Source organism: Wyeomyia smithii, chromosome 2 (genome assembly GCF_029784165.1).
Source record: "Wyeomyia smithii strain HCP4-BCI-WySm-NY-G18 chromosome 2, ASM2978416v1, whole genome shotgun sequence".
Lineage (NCBI taxonomy): Eukaryota > Metazoa > Arthropoda > Insecta > Diptera > Culicidae > Wyeomyia > Wyeomyia smithii.
This window is the reverse complement of record NC_073695.1, coordinates 3,002,330-3,027,371: the sequence shown is the minus strand read 5'-3', so window position 1 is coordinate 3,027,371 and position 25,042 is coordinate 3,002,330. Positions and strand designations below refer to the sequence as shown.

At 37.3% G+C, this 25,042-nt stretch overlaps 1 protein-coding gene across 2 annotated transcripts in view; it reads left to right on the top strand.

Moving 5' to 3' along the window:
• Positions 1–25,042, top strand: part of LOC129726126 (muscle-specific protein 300 kDa-like) — a 126,367-nt gene that overhangs the window by 25,526 nt on the left and 75,799 nt on the right. For both annotated transcript variants that reach the window (XM_055682781.1, XM_055682780.1), the window contains exons 6-8: positions 869–13,696; positions 13,885–14,038; positions 14,102–15,411. In XM_055682781.1, the coding sequence (XP_055538756.1) occupies positions 869–13,696; positions 13,885–14,038; positions 14,102–15,411 (14,292 nt within the window). The remainder of the gene's footprint in view (positions 1–868; positions 13,697–13,884; positions 14,039–14,101; positions 15,412–25,042) is intronic.

The window sequence follows — 25,042 nt, the reverse complement described above, 5'->3', positions numbered from 1 at the left end:
AAAAATTCGACGAAATCATAAAATTTAAAGCAAGAATGGCTGAAAAATGCAAATTTAGTTTTAAAATACAAAAATTCTCTATTTGGCAACACTTCCTTTCAAACATTCTATTTTGCTGGATTCCTTGGTTGTTGTTTTTTTTTCAACTACATTTATTAGTGATTTTCCGACATCTTTGACATTTTTAATATACACGACATTTTTGACTTTATTGTCTTTTCGACGTAGAGCTACGTTTCTCAGGAAGTTCTGGTACAGGGATGTACAAGAAAAAAATTAAAAACGAATAATCGTTCACAAAAGCTTATTAATTGGTTAGTATTGATTTCCTTCGATCCTGCAGTAATCGATAAAAAATATCTACGCATTCACCCAAATGCAGATAATTTGAATTTGGCTATGTGAGCTACAGTCATACCTCGATATAAGGCATTTAGGGTGGAAACAGTTCTTCACTGTGTTGCCAGAGTGCCGCATTCCCACTAAACTAGCGAAACCGAAAGAGACAAACTTGACGAAAAGGTGTAGCTAGCTACAAAACGGGAGGGGTATTTCAGAGCATCACTCCGAAATTGCATTTTTTGGGCTATATAACAGTCTGATTTTGCTCAAACTAATCGTTTTACTATCGAATGGAATTGTTGATTGACAACAATACAAGAATTGCGAATACTGGAAATCATAATCTGGCGGCCATCTAATTTCAGTGTGAAAACAGCTTTCCACTGTGTTGTTAGAATGTCCTTAATGTCCACTGTCGAAGTAACATCCGTTTCGCAAAAGACCAACAAATTGTCCTTTTCAGGACAAAACACTTTAATGATTGAAGATCATAATTTTAACAGGATTTTATTTTTTATTTTTTCAGCAAGCCTGCTTTGAAGCTGAAGCTAAGAAAGAAGATATGAAATGGCTGGTTAAAACCTTAGACTATCTGCTGAATCACACTAACGCAGAGCAAGTTAGTTTAGAACAGTCAAAACTTGAATCGTTGATAGCACACTATAAAACTCTTATACCAAGCATAGAATCAAAGATGAGCAAAGTTGAAACATTATCCAAGTGCTACAGGTATCGGAGCGAAACCACGGAAGTGTGCAACCAATTAAACGCAATAAGGGAGCAAAATCATCGTCTGGACAATTTCCGCAAAGTTGACGAATTTGTTGAAAAGCTACAATATTCCGTTGAAAAGTTGGACGCACAAGAGGCTTATATACGGAACGCAATAGACCGCGGAAGAGATTTAGCGAGAAGTGCAAACGCTCCTAGCTTCATTACTCGGGAGGTTGACAAATTGGAGCTTTGTTGGAATGAGACGTACCGAGTAGCAACTGATCAAATAGCAATATTAATTGAAGGTAAAAAATTATGGAATGCTTGTAACGAAAAGAAAGAGCAGATCGTTGATTTGTTGAAAAATGTACAGACAGAGAGTGGAAATATGACTGGGGGGTTGGAGGAGAAAAAGCAATTGATGTTGAATTTTCGCGAAGCCTTATCTTATTCGTCATTGATCGATTTGTATCGCCAATTGGGACCACATATTCCGGACAGTTCGCAGCAGGATATCGCGAAAGATACAAGTGATCTAGAAAAAAGAGTCGCAAGTGCAGCCGATTTTGTTGAGAAAAGGATAGAATTTTTGGAAGACTATATCAACAGATGGAGGGACTGTCACGAGCGGTTGGAAAGTCTCAAAGGTTGGTCCAATTATGTGTATCCAAAAATGGTGGCAGCAATCAATCAACCTCACATATCGCCAGAGGATCGTGTCAGCAAAATAACGCAGCTAAAAAATATGATAGCGGAAAACATGGAAATACTAGCTACACTAGATGCTAGTGCTTCCGAATTGATCACCAAAGAGGGTGGTAATTTTGACGAGATACGGGAATTGAAAGACGAAGTTTTACGACTGTTCGAAACTTTCCGGGATCTGAAGGATGCTGTCAGCGTGGAAAAGGCGCTTGTAGATGAAGATTTGGAGCATTGCAATAATATTAATCATGCTTTGGAGAACATTAAAGCGTGGATTGAAAAGATGCCTAATGTAGGAAGTAATAAAATTAAATCCATCATAGAAGCAGAACAGTTGAAAATGACTGTCGACACTCTTAACGAGGAATGTAAATGTAAAATAAGTGAACTGCAAAATTTAGCTAGTGAATGCGAGACAATTCGCTTCGAAGCTGGACCAACTCAAGAGATTGATGGATGTTTTGCTAAACTCAGCGAACTTCACGAAAACTTCCGTCGCGTGAGTGCTGAGCTAGATGAACTAACAGCAAATTGGTCCATGCTTCAGGTTGAATTGGAGAAACAAGAAACCAATGTAATCTCATTACAAAAGAAGCTTGAAAGTATCTCAACGGAGTCATTAAATGAGCTCCCAATCGACAAACTGGAAGAGAAAATTAAAATGTTGAAGTTACATAACAATGAGGTTTCAGAACAACAAGCTCAGCTGATGAAACTCGTACATCTTTTCGATCAAATAAATAGTCGAGTGTCACAGGAAAGTGTTGATGCTCTAGGAGAAAGTTTGAGTAAAACGAAAGCTGATTTGGCTAAAATCAACGACGGTTTGCGTGATTCGATTAACAGTTGTTATGAAAAAATTGTTGTTCAGCAAAATTTCAACGCTCTTATGACCGATTTTAGTGCCTGGATGGATCAAATGAGGGTTGGTTTAGCAGAACTGGAAGAAACGGCTATCGATAAAATAGATCTAGCCCGGCAAACCGTGCAGTACTTGCTGCAACAACATGCCGGTAAACGGGAAACGTTTGATCAAATTTACTCCCTTGTGAAGCAGCACAGTTTATCTAGCTCAGCAAGTGATAATTCGGTGTTAGAGGAAACATACTCATCTCTGGCGAGTAACTATCATAATCTGGAAACTAGTTTGGAAAAGTTGAACTTTTTCTTACGAGGTTGGTCTGAGTTTTCACACTGGGCAAATGATACCAGGGTAGAACTGCATGATTTGGACGATATGCAACTGACGGACAGTGATTTGTGCAGGGTTAAAGAAAAATTGTCCGATATTGAATTGAGTATCGCGAAGTGGAGGATGGATGTTATTGGTTTAGAGCAACAACCGTGCATTAAAGTATGTGATCAACACAAAAAATCAATCGACGCAGTTGTTTTGATAGTTGATTTGGAGAGTAAGTTGTCCACCATCCAATCTCACGTTGATGCCACAGAAAAAGAGGTTCAGGTTGCAAACATTAGAGCACAGAGATTGAAAGACTTGCAGCGAGAAATGGTTGATAATCTGAACAAAACTTCCAACTGTTTGGACAATATTACCAAAAAAGTTCGATTAAACAACATTGATGACTGTGTGGAAGAATTGAAGGAAATGATGAAACAATTCGAGCAAAATATTACTCCTGAATCAACAATCGACAAGTGTATCACTGAGGTTCGAAATAAAATGGATGAAATGTTTAATGATTTCACAAAAATAGTCGACCTCTACAATGAGTTTAATCGATGCAATTCAGAGTTTAAAACCCAGCTCGAAAATCTAATCAAAGTTAATACCTCAACCGCTCTTACAATCAATGATAAACAAATGTTGGTTGAAAGTGTTGAAAAATTTAAAAATTCGTCAGTTACGATGAAAATTCTTGAAAAAGATAGTGACACAATAGCGAGCAAAGGAAATGAAATTGTTCGAAAGATTCGCAAATATAACACCGAAGACTGCGAAGCCATCGAAAAAATTATAGCACAAAACAATGACGAGCTGAAAGTTAATTCACAGAATTTAGTTGATGGCAGCAACTTGCTAGATCAACAATTATTACTTTACAACGAAATTGAACAGCTTTATCACCGAATCGCGACCAGTTTGAATAAGATTCAAACTCAGTTAAGCCGATTTGCTAACGAAAACCCTACGGAAATGGAGTCTGAGTTAACGAACCATCTTTCGTTGAAAGAGAATTTCGCTAGTCTTTTAACCCGCTTTAGGCAGTCTAATAATGAAGTGCTACCGAAGGATATTGAAGAAATGGAGGAAAACCTGAACAATTTGTTTGCTCAAATTCGTGAGCTTTCTGATAAAGTGTCTGAATATGCGACACAGGAACGTCAGATAAAACAGCAGATAAAAATTATAACAGAAAAGCTTTACAGTATTCGGGAAGAAATCAACAAACAATATGACGACAGTAGTATGGATAGTCTCAAACAGTTGCAGGGTCTAGATAATGTAGAAAAGATTAGACAAAAACTCAACCTGTTGGGGGTTGAACTGACGGAGCTTAAAAATAATTTTATAGCACTTGAAACAGTATTCAGTACAACGAAAGAAAACACACTCAGCAAGGAGATCAAAAACTTAGAAGAACGCTTTGGATCGACGCTGAATTGTTTGAATCAAGTTGAGAGTAAACTTACTAAACTTGTCGAAAATTCGTTCAAAGAAAAACTAACATCGCTGGGCAGAATTATTGCCTCCCAAGGGGAAAAGATAAAATGGTATCATCCGGAGGCTGGTAGTGATAAACATAACTTGGAGCTTAAACAATCTACTTTGGGAGAGGTTAAGGAATTTATAGCTGCTAACGAGAGTGTAATTGATGAAAGCTCGAATTTACTTCAATCGATTGCGGTTCTGTTTAACCCGTCTAAAGTCACGCCTCTCATTGAACTGAAATGTGAAACCGAGCAGGAATTTCAGCGCCTTAAAATTTCATGTAGTAAAGTGGAAAATGATTTGAATGAAAACATTAAATTGTGGCAAGCGTATGAAGAGACATCGGGAGAGATAATACAATGTTTCAAAAGTTTGGAACAAAAGCATAAATTGGAGACGATACTATTGATTGACTTAACTGGTTTGAACGAAAAGATTGCAGAAATTAACAGCTCCTATGATTGTTTAAAGGAGTACGAACCAAAGTTGCAATCATTACAAAGCATTGCCAACTCAATAAACCAACTGAATCCATCGTCGAGTGTTCTAATGTTGATGCAGCATTTGTTGGCAAGATTTAACACGTTTGAGAAATATTTTTGCAATCTGTTGGATCGACTTCTAGATGTTCAATCGAGAAAAAACAAATTTCTCGAAGAAACTGACAAAGCTCGTGACTGGATTAAATTGATGGATCAACAGCAAACTTTACCCGAAGAATTAACTAACCGTCGTGCCTCAATAATGGGACAGGAATCTTTCATCAACGAAACTTGCGCAATAGGAGAAAGGTTGTACGCTGAGGTCAGCCCCGAATGTCGTGACAAAATACGAACGGATATATTATCACTAAAAAGTGCTTTTAACTCGCTAATTGACGAATGCAATCTGGCGATCAAGTGTAGAGAAAGTGACGCCATGAATCAGAAGTCTTTTGAGGAAAGTTTCGATCAAATTTTCCAGTGGCTTTCAGAAATACAAAATAAGCTATCAACTGGATCTGTTCTTTACGCAACTTTGAAGGAGAAAAAAGCAGCGCTTTCAAGCTACAATTCTATGCTAAACGATGCCAAATGGCATGAAACCAGTTTCGAGCAGTTGCAACTTAAGCTGGCCGCACTGCCGTCCGTCGATTTTACCACAAAAACCGCCGAAGCTCGAGAGAAATTTGCTCTTCTTTTCAATGATTTATCGAGCGGTTTAACTCTGTTGGATGATTATGTGAGTAAACATACTCAGCTCGATAATTTACTGGAAAAATATAAAAACTGGTTGATTAGACTGCAATCTCAAAGCAGTGAAGCACTGAGCGACCACGAGCTGGATAAATTAAAAATTGAGGAAAATTTGCTGCATCTTGAAAGCATACTTTCCGAAGATAAAACCGTGTTTAACGGTATAAACGATTGTCACAGCCAGTTAACTCTGGTTATGGCTCAAACACACAAAAACGGACACTCGGATCTGTTGGAAGCGTTCGAAGCTAATAAACAAAATTGGATAGAATTTTTTGTAAAATGCGAAAAAAGTCACGAGAAACAAACGACGCTGCTGCGTTTGTTGGAAGACGCTACAAAAAGACTTGACGACAGTCTAGCTAAAATGGCAACAATTAGAGAGAAAATTGAAGAGCAATCTAATAAAATTACCTTCCTAGCTGAACCAGAAGAATGTATTACGGATTTAGTTCGGATTAACAACGAAATTAACACCTATGAAATCGACATGCGCAACTTGATTGAAGAATATCAACCAATTAAATCAAACAATGGTATTGCGAGCAAAATAACGCGAGTTCAAAAAGAACTCTGTTCTCTCTCAAGATTTTGCTCGGAAGCCGTGGAAGCGGCGAAAGCAGCCTTTAACGAATATAATGCTTTCAATCAGAGTTATGATGAAATCATCATCTCCCTAAACAAGGGTATAGAATCGCTTCAAGAACACAAGCAATTAGTGGGTGATTTAAATATACTACAAAGTCGTCAACAGCAATTGAATGAAATCGCTTGTAAGAGGTTAGATTACAGTAACGCTGTTGAAGACGTCGTTATACGAGGAAAAAAACTGTGCACCCGAATATCGTCCGACAAGTTGGCAGAACTCCAAACAGTGTGGGATCATTTCACGGACGAATTGGAGCTGGCAACCCAAAGTGTAGATCTCTGTATACTTCAGTTCGGTGAGTTTAGCGCTCAACAAGAACAGCTCTCGAGGTGGCTCAAAACCATTGAACATTCCATGACGGCAAATGCGGAACTGAAATCCACCCTTCAAGAGAAGCGAACCCAGCATCAAAATCACAAACTGATCCACCAAGAAGTGCTTTCTCAAACCGAGCTGTTGGAGTCCGTTTGTGGTAAAGCTCAGCAGCTGTTGGTTTTGATACAGGATCAGTACCTGCAAACCTATTTGGAGTCGATTAAAGACACGTTTAAAAGTATCGTTGAAAAGTCTGAAGAGCTTTTGAATCACTTGGATGAGGGTGTGAACGCTCATGCTAACTTTGAAGTATTAAGCACTAAACTGAAGAAATGGATCGCGGAACAACATGCTAAAGCTCTGCTTTGTGAACAAGCTGCTGGGGAAGGTGAGAGAAGAGAAATTTCAAAACGAATTGAAACGCTTGAAGGTTTGAAATCAGCAAAATCGAAAGGTGAAGAGATGATTGTTGAACTTTTAAAGTTACATGAAATCAATAAAACTAGTACAGCTCCACAAGGAATTGAAGTTCTGGAAGATGACATCGGAAGAATGAAAGCTGAACTTGATCACTTATACATAGACATCGATAAACAGATCGAACATCAAAACAACTTACTCTCACACTGGTCAAAGTTCGAGCAAGATCTCGATCTGCTCGCAAAATGGTGCCGAGCGAAGGAAGCCATCTTTCGCGAGCAGCAGTTGTTCGATTCGCTCGAGGCGAAGCGAAATTATGCACAGATGTGTAAAAATAACCTAGAGCTGGTCGCTGAAAAAGAAGAGAGTGTAGATGATTTTGCTATGAGCGCTCAAAAATTGTTCAGTCAGACAGGAGCCGAAAAAGTTAAACTTTCAATCAAGCAATTGAGTAATCGATATCAGCTGTTGCAAGCTTTGGGCAAGGAAGTTACTGTGAGGAATGAAAAAATTGTTGCAGATCATGCAGCTTTGGAAGAACAGATGGCGGCTTGCAACACTGCCATTGATGCTATGAATACGAATTTAGAAGCGATTTCAGTGGAAAATCTACCGTCAGAAACTGATCAGTTGTGGCAAAAATTCGATTTCGAGAAAGATAAAATTGAAAACAGCTTAAAAAGTCTAATAGCAACGAATGAAAAAGTTCTAACAGAGACTAACGCTCAAGGACGCGAGAAATTACGACACGATGTTGAACAAGTTAAAGAACGTTGGAGTCGTGTACTGGCAGAGTTGACGAATTGGAAGAAACAGTGTGATGTAAGAGCGCTTCAATGGTCGTCATATCAGGAAATACTTCAACAACTGCTAGCTTGGTTAACAACAACTGAAAATAAAATCGACTTAACCGAATTACAAAGCTGCTGGGCATCGACACAGGAAATACGATCAAAATTGTTCAAGTATAAAGCTTTACTGCAGGAAGTTATGAACCAAAAACGTTCGATTGATTCACTCACCGAAAAAGCAGCTCAAGTTAGAGATGATCCTTCGACGATCGAATCAGTTAACGAACAATTTGAAACATTGAAAAACTTCACCACTGAGACGATCGGCAGGCTAGAGCACGCGTTAGCTATTTGTGCCAAGTTTAATGAACTAAACAAATTACTTTCCGATGAGCTTGAAACTTTAATGACAGATTTGAAACAAGCGTCGGATGTTTCAGGTAGCAAAAAGTTAGTCAAAAATAACATTCAGAGAGTTCTGGAATTGCGAAATTCAGCTCCAAAAAGAAGCGAAAGTTTGAACAGTTTGGAACAAATCATTAACGAAAGTAAAAACTCTATATCCGGTGGAATAATCGATAATATGGAACGGGATTTACTAAAACTTCGAACCGAATTGGATAAATTCAATACTTCTTCAGGTGATGCCCTAAAAAAATTAGACAACCGACTCACTCTGTGGGATGAGTACCAACAGCAGCTGGATCAGATTAACAACGCTTTGGTTGATGTGGAAAAATCTACGCTAAACTATTCTTTGAAAAACAGTTTAGTCGAAAAACAGCAACAACACGAATTGTACCAAGAGCTGTGCGGAAAAATGAAACAAATCAGCAATCGGTTTGATAACCTCCTGGATAAGTCAAAAGAATTGTTCCGACATAGTAGCAACAATGAACAGCAGATGAAAACAAAAATTCAAACCACGGAAAACGCGGTTAGAGAGATCGCAAAAGCATGTGCGCAAGCTTTCCAAGAGCACGAAACATTCCGCGCGAAATATGACGAATTTGATGAAGCGCTCGATCATGTTAAGCGCTCGTTCGATGACACTCTAAAAAAATTCAGTGATATATCAAACGTTATACTGACTCTAAGTGAGTTGAAATCCGAACAAAATTTAATGAGCATCCAATGCGGCAGAATATTCGACATGGGAAGAATGTTGTATCCTGCAACAGCCCCCGAAGGCCAGCAAGAAATCGAATCTGAAGTTCAAAAGTTGCAGCAAAAATTTGATCGTATATTCGCGGAAATAAATTCGGGCTTCAAATCGTGCGAAGCACGACTAGCCAGAGTTACCGCCTTCAAGGACAAACTGGAACGCAGCCAAGGTTGGCTGAGCGGTTTAAGGGATAATCTTACACCGAGCATGATTCTCAAACCTACTCTTGAGGATAAAATTGTTCAGCTTCAAACGTATACTGACCTAGCATATGAGTTGAAGAATTATCAACCGGAGGTTGACAGTTTGAAAGACTTGGCTAACGATGTTGTTGCGGCACCGAATGATTTGGATCAATTTTCTGAAGATTTTAGTAGCTGCGTCGAAAGGTGTAAGCTATTCGTGGAAAGCTACAAAAAAATAGTTAGCAATCACCGGCAATACTGCAAAGCGGTCAGAGAAGTGACCGACTTTATTACTACCAACAACAATGAAATCGAGCTCTGGGGTGAAATAGATCTTGATCAAGTTTCCCTAAACACCAATTTAGATCGATTAATCGATTTAAAGAAAACGATCCTAGAGCAGACCAACCGAATAGAGCAGCTCCGTGAGTTAGGCAACCTAGTAACGCTCGATACAAGTGATGACGGTAAGAATGACGTTCGATCACAGCTGGATAGATCTCAACAAGAATGGGAAGGGCTGCTAGTTACGTTGGACTCGACTGTTGAAAAAGTTCAGTCTAAAATAGGCGAATGGAATGAGTATGAAAGTATGCGAACAAATTGCCTGGAATGGATGCGATCTGTCGACTCGAATGTGCACTCGGTTGACCTCAAAGCTACGCTGGACGAGAAGAAAGCTGTTTTAGACCATCTCAAAACTCTTCAGGGAGAAGTGAAAGCTAAGGAACTAGAAATCGATTCACTTACTGATAAAGGTCAACAATTACTTTTGGGTGTTTTAACTGGCAGGAACTCTCAAGTGTCTGAATTGGCCATCAAGTACCAACAGACATCCATTCGAGTGAAAGAACTTACAAGTAGCTGGCAGCAATATATCATAGATCATCAGGAACTGTCAGCACAAACTGAAACCCACAAGCAATGGCTAAATTCAATCAAAGAAAAAATAAATCAATGCTCAGACATAACTGCGATATCTACCGAAGAAGAACTACAAAGTAAAATCAAAATTATTCAAGATTCATCACTCAACAAAGAGGAGGGAACTACGAGAATGCAAAAAATTCTCGATTTATCCCAAAAAGTGCTAGCCTGCACAGCACCTACAGGACATGACAGCATAAACCTCGCGATATCAAACCTTCAAGATGAATGGTCCAGCATTAGTTTAAAAATGACGGACGTCAAATCGCTGTTGGATGACGCTCTCAACCAATGGTTAAGACTTTTGGAACAAATCAGCGATCTTCAATCGAAAGTTGAATGGCTGGAAACCCAGTTCACATCCTTCTCGGAGTTTGAAAGCACCCTGACTGATAAGCAAGCTCAGTTAGATAGAATTAAAAATGCCGAAGAAAAAATCCGAATTGAAAGGATTGAAATTGAGCCTTTACGTCAGAAAACTCAAGCGATTCAACTGCTGGGAAAATTCGACTACATCGCCGAACAAATCAATAAATTACTAAACGCCCGAGAGGATCAACTGCGTGATCATCGCCTGTATCAGGAGGCGTACGCTAATCTTTCCAGTTGGTTCGACCGATCACTAGAAAAAATATCTTCGGCCAAACAACAACCATTAAGTGACAAATTTTCGCTGGATAACTCAATAGCCCAACTTGATTCCGTTTTGAACGAAAAAGCTCAAGGTGAATTATTGATTGAAAATTTGGTTCACACTGGGGAAGTCTCGGTGGCATCAACTTCACCCACAGGAGCGGATCAAATCAGAGCTGATATCGCTGAACTCAAGCAAAGTTTTGAAAAACTTTTCCGAGAAATTGAACACCACAAGCAGAACTTTGTCGAAACTAATACGGCTCTTCGAGAATACCACGACGAGTACGAGCGTCTTGCCGAATGGTTGCAACAGATTGATGTGATTGTGACAACTCATAAAACAGCTGTCCCATCAAGTATAGAAGACAAAGAAAAACAACTAACAGAAATGCAAGACTTATTGGCGCAGCTAGAAGAGGGCGAAAAGAATGAGCTTGAACAGTTAAATTCGTTGGCAGCTCCATTTTTACATTTGGATTCCTACATCGGTTACCAAGTAACACAACTCAGCTCTCGCTATCAAGTACAGCTTAGCATCACTAAAGATCTGCTTAAAAAGGTGGAATCAAACAGTGAACTTCATAAGGAATACGATAAAAACTTAGCTGAAGCAAACCGATGGATTAGTGATGCGAAGGAAATAGTTCATTCCTGTACCACTGAAAATTGGGACCAAGTGGTGAGCAAAGAAAATCTAGAGAAACGACTGAGAAAAATTATGGATCTCATTCAGAGTCGTGAAGAAGGACAGTCTCTTGTGAACAACTCAGTAAATCTAGGAGAAAAAGTACTAAACTCGACGAAGTCCGATGGAGCTCAAATTATCAATAATGAAATTAAAGAACTACAACATAATTGGGATCAAATTGTGAAACAAATGTCAACCACTAAAATTCATCTAGAGACAAGTTTACTCCAATGGGCTGATTATAATTCAAGCTACAGTCATTTGCAACAGTGGATACAGGATCGAGAAGCACGGCTGGAAGGACTTTCCGAACACAAAGCAGGTTTCAACGAAAGAAAAGCAAACTTGCGTCTGACAAATGATATTCTACAAGACATTCTATCGTGCGAACCAATGATTTACTCGGTGACCAATAAAGCTTCCGATCTGCATCAAAACGCTTCGGAACTTTCGAAAAAATATGCAAATCTCACCACACATGCCAAGGAACATTTCGCTCAACAGAAAGAAACTGTTGAAATGCTCGAAGCCTTCACTGATTGCAGCAATGAATTTGCTCTTTGGATTCGTCACTCAAAAGAAAGCCTAAATAAATGTTCCGATCCTAGAGGTGACCGCGATTCGCTCGTATCGAAGATGACTCAGCTAAAAATCCTCGACAAAGATGTCGATATTGGTCAGAAAAAACTTGAAAAAACAGTAGAGCAGGCAGCCTTAGTATGTCGAAATGTTAACCCCGACGAGGGTGAAGCGATCGAGCGAGAAGTGACCCTACTCCAGGATGAGTTCGATAACTATTCGGAAGCTCTGAGTAGCATCAATATTGCTTTGGAGAATGGAATCGTCCACTGGAAGGAATACGACGATCAATATACGGGAGCACTCAATTCGTTGGACAAACTAGAGCAGGAAGCGCAAGCTTATAATAAACTGCACAGCTCTTTAGAGCAAAAGAAAATTGCTTTGGAGGAATTTCAGGAAAAACTGCACGCTCTTTTCGATTGGCAGAAAGAATTGGATAATTTAAATGTGAAAGCGCAGGTCCTGCTCGATATTTGCGCCGATACACGAGTTAGTAACGGCATAACGCAGATTACTACCAAGTATAACGTTTTACTATCCATAGCGAAGGAACTTATGCGTCGCTTAGAACTTCAATATCAAGAGCATCAGCAACATAACACTCTACTCGGTCAGTGTCAAGACTGGCTACGATCTAACCGTGATAAATTGAGTGAGTGTAAAGTAACTCCGCAGACAATAGTTGAAGCTCAGTCAAAATTAAACTCCATAAAGGGCATCCGTCAAAGTCTCGAACAGGGTCAAAATAATCTCCGGTACTTGTTTGAACTTAAGGAAAAAATTATGCTAAGCAGCGAATCCAGTGGCGCCACAAAAATAGCAGCGGATACCGATGGAATAAGAGCAGACTACGAATCACTATTAGTGGAAATAAATGACGTCAAACAAAGCTCACTGACACATTTGTCTGATCTGGAAGATGTTTGTAAGTTGCTGAAAGTTCTAAGCGAGTGGGTTGAGGAAGTAAACAGGAAAATAGAAGAAATTCCACCAACTTTAGGTGACTTTTCAACGAAACGGGTGGTTTTGGAACAATTCAAAACTTTTAGGCGCGAAGCTGCAAGTTTGAATGACATCAGTGACAAAGTCAAAACTAAAATGAGGGAAAACACTGCTTTGGACAGCGAAAACAATCGTAAAATTCTCACTGAATATAAAGCACTAATAGCTAAATTAGGGACGGAAATTGAACGTTTGGAATATCAAATCGACAATTACGAACAATTTAGAAAAACGTTACAAGCACTGTTCGTTTGGATGAACGATACGCGACAGAATATTGAACAGCTCTCGGATTGTCATGGCGACCGTGACCTTATTGTAAAAAAGTTAAATGAGGTCAGAAACATAAAAATGTCTTCTCTACAAGAAGGAAAAGTGTTGCTAGAGGATGCTAATGAAATTGGCACCAATCTGCTGCAAATTATTGACCAAGATGGACATGATGCTCTGAAAGGTGAGATTTCACAAGCCAAATCCGACTGGGAAGAGATAGAGATTCTTGCGGATGCAACCCAGCAAACTTTGAATGATGTTCTAGGTGCTTGGGAAAATTTCTATGAGAAGTCAAATGACTTGAATTTATTTATTTCGGAATACAAAGAAATATTGGCTGCTCTGGATGATTCAAATATTGGCGAACAGGAGACGAACGTGAAAAATCTTAAGGTAAGTTATTTTCCTCTCATCGTAATTCTAGAAACCGACTTCGAATTGGGTAGTTTACTGGTGATAGTTTTCTATTTTTTTGAAATATTTTACATCGTGGATTCTTCTTCTTAAGGAAAGAATAATTTAGCTAAAGAGTTTTTCACTCTTCCATTTTCATGTGGTGTCATCCAAAACATCAACTACAGCATATGTTGGAAATAATATTAACCAACAAATCGTTCGTCGAAGAACTAAATGACATTTGCGAAGCGTTGATGGAGACGAGTGCCTGCCCTACAGTACGAGACCAAACTGTTGATCTTCAAAAAAGTTATTCATTACTCCTAACAAACCTTCAAGGTGAGAACGCATCTTTAACAACTTTGCTACCAGTAATATTTCTCACCATATTACTATTTACAGAACTTATAGCACAACAAGAAAAAAACATTCCAAATTGTACCGATTATCTGAACTACAAAGATGAGTTACTAAAGTGGATTGAAGACACAAATCAAGCAATAATGGCTTCACACGAAAAGCCATCCGATGATTTACGCGATACAAAGAGAAAAATTACAGATATGCAAACCCTGTCGAGTTCTGTTCCACAGGGAACAAAACTTTTCGGAATGTTACAAGATTCCGTCACCAAATCATCCTATTCGCAACCTGAAGAAAAACAAACAAATATGCTCGATAGCATTACAGAGATACGAGCTGCACTCGATTCAGTTATTTTAGGAATCAACACCACCTTAAATGATCTGAATGTTCGATGTAATCGCTTGGAGTTGTATGAAGAACTCAAAAAACAGCTCTCAGATTGGTTAAATCAGACCGAAGCCGCTTTCGAAACAATCCCCAAAACAGGTGGAGAAATGAGTGATGTACGAACAAGTTTAGAACGAATCAAACACATCCGCGAGGAAATTACTTCCAAACAAGTCGACTTAGATGCTATTAATCTCGAAGCAAGCAACCTTTTCGATGCTGAAATTGATAGTGTGAATAATCTCTCTCAAAGAACTGTAAAATTAAATGAGCAGTGTTGTAAGCTCATCAAATCTTTCGAAGCAGAGTTGGAAGACCAAATGACTTACTATCAAAGCTTGCAGGAAATCGAAAAATGGTTGCTGCAGATTTCTTTTCAGCTTATGGCGCATAACTCTTTGACTGTCCTTAATCGAGAACAAACGATCGAACAGATTACTCAGCATGAGAAGCTTCTCGTGGAAATTCAGAACTATCAAACCAACATTGATGATATTAACGTCAAAGGACAGGCACAAATTGATCGCTACATACTTTCAGCACCCGAAATTAAAAACAAAATTGAACTTCAGATGAAAAACATTCAAGATAGTTATAATTCGTTGTTAACAACGTCTGTGGAAATCCAGAATCGATTGCATGATTCGCTGAGTAAATTCCAAGAATATGAAGATACTCTCGATGATATAATGAAAAACTTAAGTGAGTTGGGGCCAGAGATCCAACATGAAAAAACAACTAAAATATCTGATTGTGAGCTTGGAAACGCGATGTTGGAAAAATCACAACTGTATCAACACAAACTGCAGCTAGAAAAGAATCGATTAATCCACGCTATTCAAATTTGTGAAGCAGCAGCCAATATAAGCCACCCCAGTTCACCAATGGAATTGACTCATCAAATCATTCCTGAGAAGGAACTCGCGGTTCAGGCACGCTTGGAGGAACTAAGTGATGAGGTAAGCATTAAACTTTCTCATTAATTTCAACCATCTTAGCGTCAAATCAGTTTCTTAGATCAATCATTATACATGGAAATATGAAAATAAATTAACTCGCTTTTCTCAGACCTAATGTACAAGTTAGTGGTCGTCATCAAATCGTTTTGTTTGAAAGTCAATGAAAATACTTTTCGTATGCGTACAAATTTGTTAAAAGAAATTTAAAAATTATATTGAAGTGATATCATCAGTCTAAAATTTAGGGAAGCCCAGGGATAGATATTTTCGACGGGTCGCTCTTTCCTAAGAACATTCAGAGGTGTAAAAATTGCAAGTACCTACCCAGTTGTTTTTGATAGCGACGATGACAGCATACATTGAAGTGATAGAATTTATTAAATTCTAAAACTACGTGAACCATTGTCTTCTGTATTTTGCTGCAGTAAAGTTCCTAAGGGGCCATTCACATACCACGTGGACAGATTTTAAATGATTTTCAACCCCTTCCCCTATATTCTTCTAATTAACCACTTCTATGAATTTTAGCCATTTCGAAAACGCATCAAAAGCTCGTACCCACTCCAACGCGGACAATCAGAACGATAACCACGCGCCTTATTTCACTGTTGATCATTTCTTTGTTGAATTAACGGAGTTGCCAAATAACCTTTGCACAGCGTTCTAGGAAACGGGGTAAACTCGGATCTAGAGCTTGATAGTAATGTTCTAGAGAAAAACTTTCTCCAGTAAAACATTTTCCTATAATCACAAATTTGGGTGACGAAAACTTTTGATGAAATTCAGCATCCAACGTTCTTATCTTTACAGATAAAGAGTGTTAAACAATATTCAACCATGTTGTAGACTCGTCAATTTTGCACAACTTTGTAGGAAAAAATTTTTCTTATCTTTCAAAATAATCGATTTAGAGCTATTTTACTAAATCACAAGAAGAAAATTACAGGTCGATGCTCAAGTTCAAACTGGAAAAAAAATATTATAGCTATGTGACCATTCATGTGAATATTGGTTCCCCTAGCCATTCCGAAAACGTGTTAAAAGCTGCCACCCACTCTAACGCGAACAATAGGAACGATAACCGTGCGCCTCCTCTAACTGTTGATTCGGTGGAGACGCTAGGTAATTTATTCGATTTGGATCTAGAGCTCGATAGTAATATTCGAGAGCAAAACTTTTTTCTTTGTTGCGGTTATTTTTGTGATACCTAGCACAAATTAGGGTAATGAAAATTTTTTTGCCGTTTAAGCGTCAAAACAGCAAAATGAACATAAAACCCGTCAATAAACTGACTCAAATTCCGAAGATTTTTAGTCAAATGCAAAAAAACGACAAAAAAGAGCAGGAAAAGATAAAACACAAAGTGCAATTTTTTTCATAATACAATTCCAAAAAAAAAGTTTTAAATGAGCATGAGCATGAGCATGAGCATGATTGACCGCCCGCGATTGCTACTCCGTTATTGCCAGATCAGCTGTAATTACACAGAGAACCAACAGATGATGCTCGGGACCAACATGCATCCTCAATGTGTAAAAACTGGAGATCATAATCTTTTTGTAAGGCAATACCAGCGCCGGCCGCATCCGAATGCAGGTCAAAGAAGGAGTTTGTATGGGAATATGTTGACGTGATACTCGCTTTATTGGAAGCCGAGAACACCTCTGCACTTCCACAAGAATCACTGGGATGTTGGAGAAAGGGCAGGGTATACAACAGGGTTCGTTTTGGTGAACGATTCACTGATTTCGAGTGTCGGGTTCTTTAGACCAAATGTCGCGCTGAGTCGAGTTCATTACATCTGCCACGAAATTCATAATGTGTTCCGAACTTTTTCAGCTTGATGAAATAACACCGCAATAATGAGCATACGCAAAGATACTGGACTTAATCGAACATCTCCTTGTAAGGTGATCCTCTTTATACCGAAAACTATTGCTCGTTGTTGATTTATCTGTAGAATCTAAAGTGTAGATAATACGACCTCATGGAATGTATCGACGCGGAGTCTTTTGGGGTTTGGTCAACCGGACATTTAGTTTTCTACCTTACAGATCGAGTAGCGACGTCTCTCGTATAGACTTCGTTGGTTCTAAAAGAAAAAAACGCTACGATACCGCGAAAAACACACCTGAAAAACCTGATGTCACGAATATTTGGTGAAAAAAAAGGTAGCCAGAGTTAAATAAATGAAGAAAGTATAAATGAGCGGGACAAAGTTTGCCGGATAGCTAGCCTCTAGCTAGCTATATACGATTTCAAAACGACGTACCGATATGGGAGCTATCAATCTCGTGAATTCTATGCGCGCCGTACACACGGGTTACAACGAAACGTTATTTTCGCGTAGATTGATGAATGGATAATCCGACAGTTTTTCGTGTAGACAATAGGTTAGTCTGTCAATAGTTTGTTTCACTGTTAATCATAATCAATATTATCATTCACACTACGGCAACCGGCGTAAGGACAAATAAGAAGTAAAGACGCGATTATCGTTTTCGTAAACGCACGAGAGAATATTCCTATTAAATTTAAAACTTGGCAACACTCATGCATCCAAAGCTCGAAAAATATAAAAAAGCATGTGAGCATAAGTAACAATACTACATTCCTAATAAATTTGCAAAATGCCAATGTTGTCATTATTTATTTTATGGTTTCGAACCCGTGTCATCTTTCGAAGCTAAAAAAAAATATTCAAAAGCTTAAGAAATCCAACATAGAAATAAGAGAACGGAGTAGCAAATCAAATCAATAGAGAAAATGCAATACAGTCATTAACAATTCTATAGTGAATATTTTCAACTTGTGTGCATACCGTATCTTTCAAAAGCTAAAGAAATCATAAAAAGGGTATAAAAAAGCCATCAAACCAGTCTTCGAAGAAAGTTCCGAATCTTACCCAAACCCAACAACAATTATGAAATAATGGATATTCGAAAAAATATTCGAAATTGAAAATATGGGTCAGCTTAGGCAAAACGCAGAATAGTTGATTCCGAAACGGCCCACTGGGCTACACTGGGTTTATAAATATAGAATATACTTCAGTTTACTTGTTAAATCCATATTTTCATACCGGTGGTAGCCCTCGAATAAAAATAAAATCGAAGGCTGTACAAAATGATACCGTAATGAACAAAATTTGCTTATTTATATAGTGAAAAATTATCATGTCAGGAAAAGTTAGGTTACGTCAATATCGTCGAAGTACACCAATCTATGAAACACTTATACAAAACAACTTCCAAATCGCGTATCTGGTATCCCTGCAGTTGAGTGACTGTGGTTTTGAGAGAAATACATATTCATGTACCGGCCACACAATTACTCATTGGCGCATTATCGTGTACAATCAATCAGATGAACACAAAGTCTCTGTCTACCAAGCAACTTGATGTAGTGCAGTTCGAAAACCAACACATATGCAAAATCTGTCAAATGGAATTAAAAAAAAAAACAGTATGTGGTGTAGTCCCGCTGTAGCCCGCTACATAAACGAATTTGACATAATAAAATCCCTCACTAAATGCAGCTTCTCCATTACAGAAACAAAATGGTTTGATTATGGAACTTGCTATACTCATCTTAACGATTGCAGACCACTATTTTTTTCCACTATCACCATTCACGAATCATTGCATCGCATCATGCCTAGTGAATATACACACGCACACAAATCGAATACGGCTACAGCAAATAATCGGGGCGTAGCGCCTCGCCAATTTTCCACAAAAAGCACGTTGCCGAATACTGTGAGGCATCACTAGAATCACTTTATTACACGATCATCGACATCTCTTCCTGTAAACCTTTGCCCTTGAAGAAACTCATTGCAATTCAAGTTAATTTACAAAGGAGTTCACAACATTCATTTTTTTACACTACACTGACTTCATTGTACTACGACGGCAAACAAGATTCCGATGATTTAATTATATATCACGCCTTTTAAGAAATATTTAATGGAGCACACGCGATTAGTGAACTTTACTCCTAACGCCAGCCGCAAACTTTCCTGTTAACTTTTTCAATATTTCAATATTTGTGAAAACTGAACGCGGAAAAACGTGGACGCGAAAAAAAAGACGTCTGTTCGCGAAGCATGGTTTGCTTCGATCTCAATTCCAAAAAAAAAAAAAAAAGTTTAAAATGGCTAAAAATTCCATTAATCGTTAAACAGATGTCAAGATTGCGGAAGGGGCAATATAAAATATGAGTGACAAAAGATGAACAATTTTAACAAACACACAAGTGTTAATCCTTTCTCTAACATGGTTACTCAGGAGCACCATATTGGATGCAAAAAGCCTTTCTACTTACTAATGCTGCTCAATATGCATAAATATATTTTTAAATAATAATGAAATGAAAAAAACATTCCAAAAGCGTAGAGTCAAATAATAAAAAAGTTAATTATCAATGTTGATTACTGATGAAAATTGTTTAAAAAAGAACAAACAGTTTTTGAAAAATGCCGCCTGGAGAGTCAAACGAATGGCAGAGTTATATCAATAAAACAGCAAACACGAGTAAAAACAATAAAAAAAAAGTGCAAAATTTGAAAGCAATCTTCAAATTTTTTTTTAACTGTACTGAAATGTTCAGAAAATGTTCAAAAAGTATCTACCTGAAATGTCTTAGTGTCAATCAAATGTGAAAAACTTCCATGAAGAACACAAAACCTTATACAAATGATAGAACAAATCCAAAGAAAGTCAAATGCAGGCTTTGAAACGGTCAGCATTTTCATTTTATCTCGCTTCCTTAGCGTGCGTCACAGTAGGCTTTCGCTCGTTTTGGTCATTCGACACTCGCATATCAAAGAGATGCACACTGTCATTCGTTTGGCGATGTTATAACGTGCGTAATTCTCATTTCTAGAAAAAATGTCAAGATACGTATGAGGAAAAAAACGTCGTGCTGGCGGTGCTCGTTTGACATGTTTGTTCAAGAATGTATTAGGACAGCGAGCCTTGGTAGCGTCAGAGGAAGAAGAAGACGATTATCGCAGCGAAATGTGGTTCTACCGTGACCATTTCGAAGCCTGGTTAAATGTATTTTAGCATGTCAATTACCATCAAACAGGTGTCAAAATTGTAAAAGTGTCAATCGAAAACATAAATGTTAAAAAATTCACAAAAGTGTTGAAAAGCAACAAACAAAGTAAAAAATTTGTAAAAAATTGTAAAAGAAACTCGAAAAAGCTTAAGAAAATGTTAGAAAAATGTGTCAGAAAGCGACGAAAAACATTTCAAAACCGACAAAAAATTCAATAAAATCTACAAAGAGTGACAAACAATAATCAAAATGAGTAAAGCATCGCTAGTAAAAAAAGTCGGAGGGTGTTATCAAAGACACTACCGCATGGCGTAGGACTGTTTTTTTCTGATTTTTTCATCTAACAGTGCAATTTTATTTGCTGAGACATTAGAACGCTTTGAGCAATAATTAAAATAAATAAAATATATGAATAAAACCTTATTTATACTGGCGTCTCCACTTCGCAGATATTCGAATTAGAAAGGCATTTATTGGTAGCTTAATGACAAGACAAACATTTGAATTAGCGAATTCGGTAGATCCTCCCTTCCTCAGTAAACAGCAAATGAGTACCTATTCGGTATTTGAGACTAGAACGATTCACTGCACCGGCCGCTGCACAATGGTCGGAAAATTGAAATTTCCCAAAATTTATTTTTTTGTGTCAAATTGTTGGCTTTCCACTGCAGATGATTATGACATATAAGAAAAGTTTTGTACTGACAAGGGGCTGTCTATAAACCACGTAAACTGAGGCCTGAGGCAAATATCTTGTGTTTTCGAATAAACGTAAATAACTCGTTACGAGATAAACGATTACTGTTTTCAGCAAAGATGCACATATAGTAAAACGCTTTTTATGGCTTCGAGAGTTAGTTCACGGTTTGTCCGCAGAGATGGCGCACGAATCTAACTTTTGATAGGAACATCCAAGAGATAAGGCTTCTTCAGCAAAGTTGTAAAGCTATTCAATTCAAACAAAACTACTGAAGACGAAACGATTTGGCAAATCTCGATTGTAGAGCCACCAAATGATGATACAGTTTTCTATGGTCTTGTTTGTAAACAACTGTTTTAAAACTGTGCTTGATCAATTCAATGCAATCATTTATAACATTTTCTGTTCTAGGTTGTATGAACAAACTCACTAAATCGATCTTATTAAGACATTGCTTGCTTCTTCGTAAAACACATGAATAAAACTTCAGAACTGTAAAGCACACATACAACTTTGTTTCCCCCACATACACAAGCAATCAGACCGACTCAAAGGTATGAACTAGAATCAGTCAGCCATAAAAGACATATGAGCCGCATGATTCAAGAGCATAACAATATGTGTAAGATTGCGGGTTTACGCGTGCGAGTAGTTGTGAGATTGACGGTTAACTCAATGGAATTTTGTGTATGAAAAACCTGACTGTAATGTTGGAAAGTTCGACCATGAGAACCTCCATTTGTTTATGCTGTATGCCGACATATCCGGTACACAGCTTCTATTTCGGCCTTAACCTTTTTTTTCAAACAAAATAAAAAAAATATTTTTTTCACTTGAGTGTGTACAACTGAATAATCATACTAATTTAAAGTTTTTCCAGTATTTTTTTTAACCTAATTACTATGACATACGTTGATAAGCCTCCATAAAACTCCAAAAAATTACATAAAAAATTGAAAATTTCAAATTATCTTATTCTACAAAAACGCAAATTTTACTCAAACTTTTAACATAGGTTTTAAACAACGTATATTCTTATAAACCAATTAATCTAATAATTTCACGTTTTTTTAGTGTGTTTTGAACCAAATTCCTATAATATACAAAAAACTTTGTTGATAAAACACCCAAAAACTCAAAAATTGCAAAAAATGGAAAATTTTTAATCATCTTTTTCTACCAAAACGCAAATTTTCCGCAAACTTTTAACACATATTCTTGAAAGGCACAAGTAGGGCTCTCAGACACACTATCAGGTGCTGTGCTTACACGTGCTTACATTTAATGTTTTTGATAGTCAAAATTAGGAAAATTATGCATATTTTCAATGTGGCCTGCGACTGACTCTGTAGGGTTGAAATCCATTACCCATCCTGTTTTAGGAAACTAATTTAATAAGCTTTCAATCATATGTGAACATACCATGATAGCTTTAGTAGGTTTTTATATATTCCAAAATATTCAGAAAAACTATTTTTCTCCGTTTCTGAAATAGGTAACTTTGAAGGCATTTTCAACATGAACCGTTTTTTGTATGAAGATTTCATTAAAAAATTATGAAAACACAGATAAAATACTACAAAATCATGTGCTCCTGAATATGAAATTCGCATTTTGGTAATTTTGGCCACTCTTTTATACAGGGACCGTCTTATGTGCGCTGTCGAAAAATGAACACCAATAAAATATGTTTATTTGCAAGGCTTTCCCCGCTATCAGCAACGTTTTGTAAAAGAGAAAATTCAGTTAGCCACTTCAATTACAACACTTTGAGGCACGGAAAGGTGCCAGTTGCCGATGATTCTTGTTTACTGATTATTACGACCAGAATTCCAGTTATTTTATAACTTTTGAAGTAGCCATGTTCTACTAACAGCCACCAGCATTACGAGTGAAACCTGGCACGAGATGACCGGTACTATTTTGTCTTTCCTCCTTTCAACGGCTATCACCTAGTGTCCGTATGTCACTGGTACAGTTATAGAATGAAAATGATGGGGTGAAATGATACCTTTTACATCAAGGTTTCGTCAATTAGTTGGAAAGAGGGAGGAGTTAAGAAGAGAAGAGAATGACAAAGGAAGAAAAAAAGCATCGGAAACAGAAAGTGACAACAACAACAACAACAACAAATCGTTTACAAATCCAGATTGGTTGTATCCGTTAGTGTCGGCTGTGCTTGGGAAAAGAGGCTGCTCTGAATGATTTAGACAATCGATGTTATTTACCAATTTTTCAATAGTGTATCTCAAACAATTGGTTGTTTTTGTTACATAAATTTGACCGTAAAAGAATTTCTGATCGATTGATGCCAGTACCTCGATCACCTGATTGTAAATGACTGAAATATAAGCGCTCAAAAACTGGCCACTTTTCTCTGGGTATCGTTCCAATTTTAGTATATGACCAGCCGAAGCTAGGACAATGTCTTCGCTAGTTGAATTACTAGATTTTCAAATTCAGGTACCTAACTTCCAGATAGACGTAGTCCTACGTGAACATAGTAAAATTGTGAAAAATTATAAAAAAAGCATGCAAAACAAATGCCAGAGAAGTCTCAAAAGGCATCAAAGAATGTGGAGAAACGTGTTAAAACTAAAACGAATTTATCAATTACGCAATAAGAAAAATAAGTTAATAAAAAAGCGATAAAGTGTGTTAATGAAAGGTAAATCTAAATGAATCAATTTAGTTAGTGTCTAAAAATCATGACGAAAAAATATTAATTAGTTAAAAGAATATAGCGAAACGAAAAAAGTGCCCAAAGGAGTGTAAAAATAATGCTAAAAATTGTTAGGAAAGTGAAACATTTGTGTGTCAGAACGGTATTGAAGAAGCATCGAAAAGTACCAAAAATCCAAAAATAACATAAATAACGCTAATGAAGTAGACAATGCTCGAACAAATACCAGTGGAGACTCAAAAGGTATCGAAAAATGTAGAGAAAACTGTTAAAATAAAATCGAATTTGTCGGTAGATAAAAATAACAGCAAACCACATAAAAAGTTAAAATGGATCAAACCAATTAAAACTGGGATAATACCCTAGGTAGTATGAATAACGCGTGACAAAATATTGTTAATTTGTCGAAAGAATATAAAAAATGAAAAAGTACCATAAAATATGCTAAAATAATGCCGAAAATCGACGAAAAGTTTGTCAAAACGGTGTAAAAAAAGCGTTGAAAAATAACAAACAAAAGTAAAAATTCAGAAAAAAAAAAACGAGGATGTGTGAAGGAAAATGTTGAAAAGATGACAGAAATATCAAAAAAGTGCAAAAAAAAACAGTTTTTAAATAGTGTTCCAAATCAAGGTCATATATGGCTTAAAATATGGTGCCCTAAAACAAAAAAAACTACTGTCCAAAGATAGATCCAGATCCACCTAAAGACGCTCTGAGCTCGGATACAGGCCTAAATAGAAAATGATCTAGGTGAAAATTCAAAACAAAATGGAGCACAGAACTGGTATGAAACCCATCTAAAGGTCAAAAAATGGCATAGCAGAAATCGATTTTATATTGATTTCAGGATCGACCAAAATTTTTTTAAAGACCAATAAAGTTTAAAATATTAAATTCAATCCAAAATCAGGCTTGGAATTCCAGAGAATTGATTCTATGGGTCGAAAAAGGTTAAAGTAGAAACTACACATTTCTAATGGCAAAAATAATCATTTTCTATTTAGCTTCAATAAATAAAGTGCCAAATAGTTTCTCATTAAGCTCAGACGAGGCGAAATCCGCTTCAATAAAAATGACCGGAAATTAAAATCACGATCATCAGGCCACGGGAAAAGTCCCATCTTCAGCTTTTAATCGTTGAAAACAAACTTCTAAAGGCTGATCCCAAAATATGTTAAATA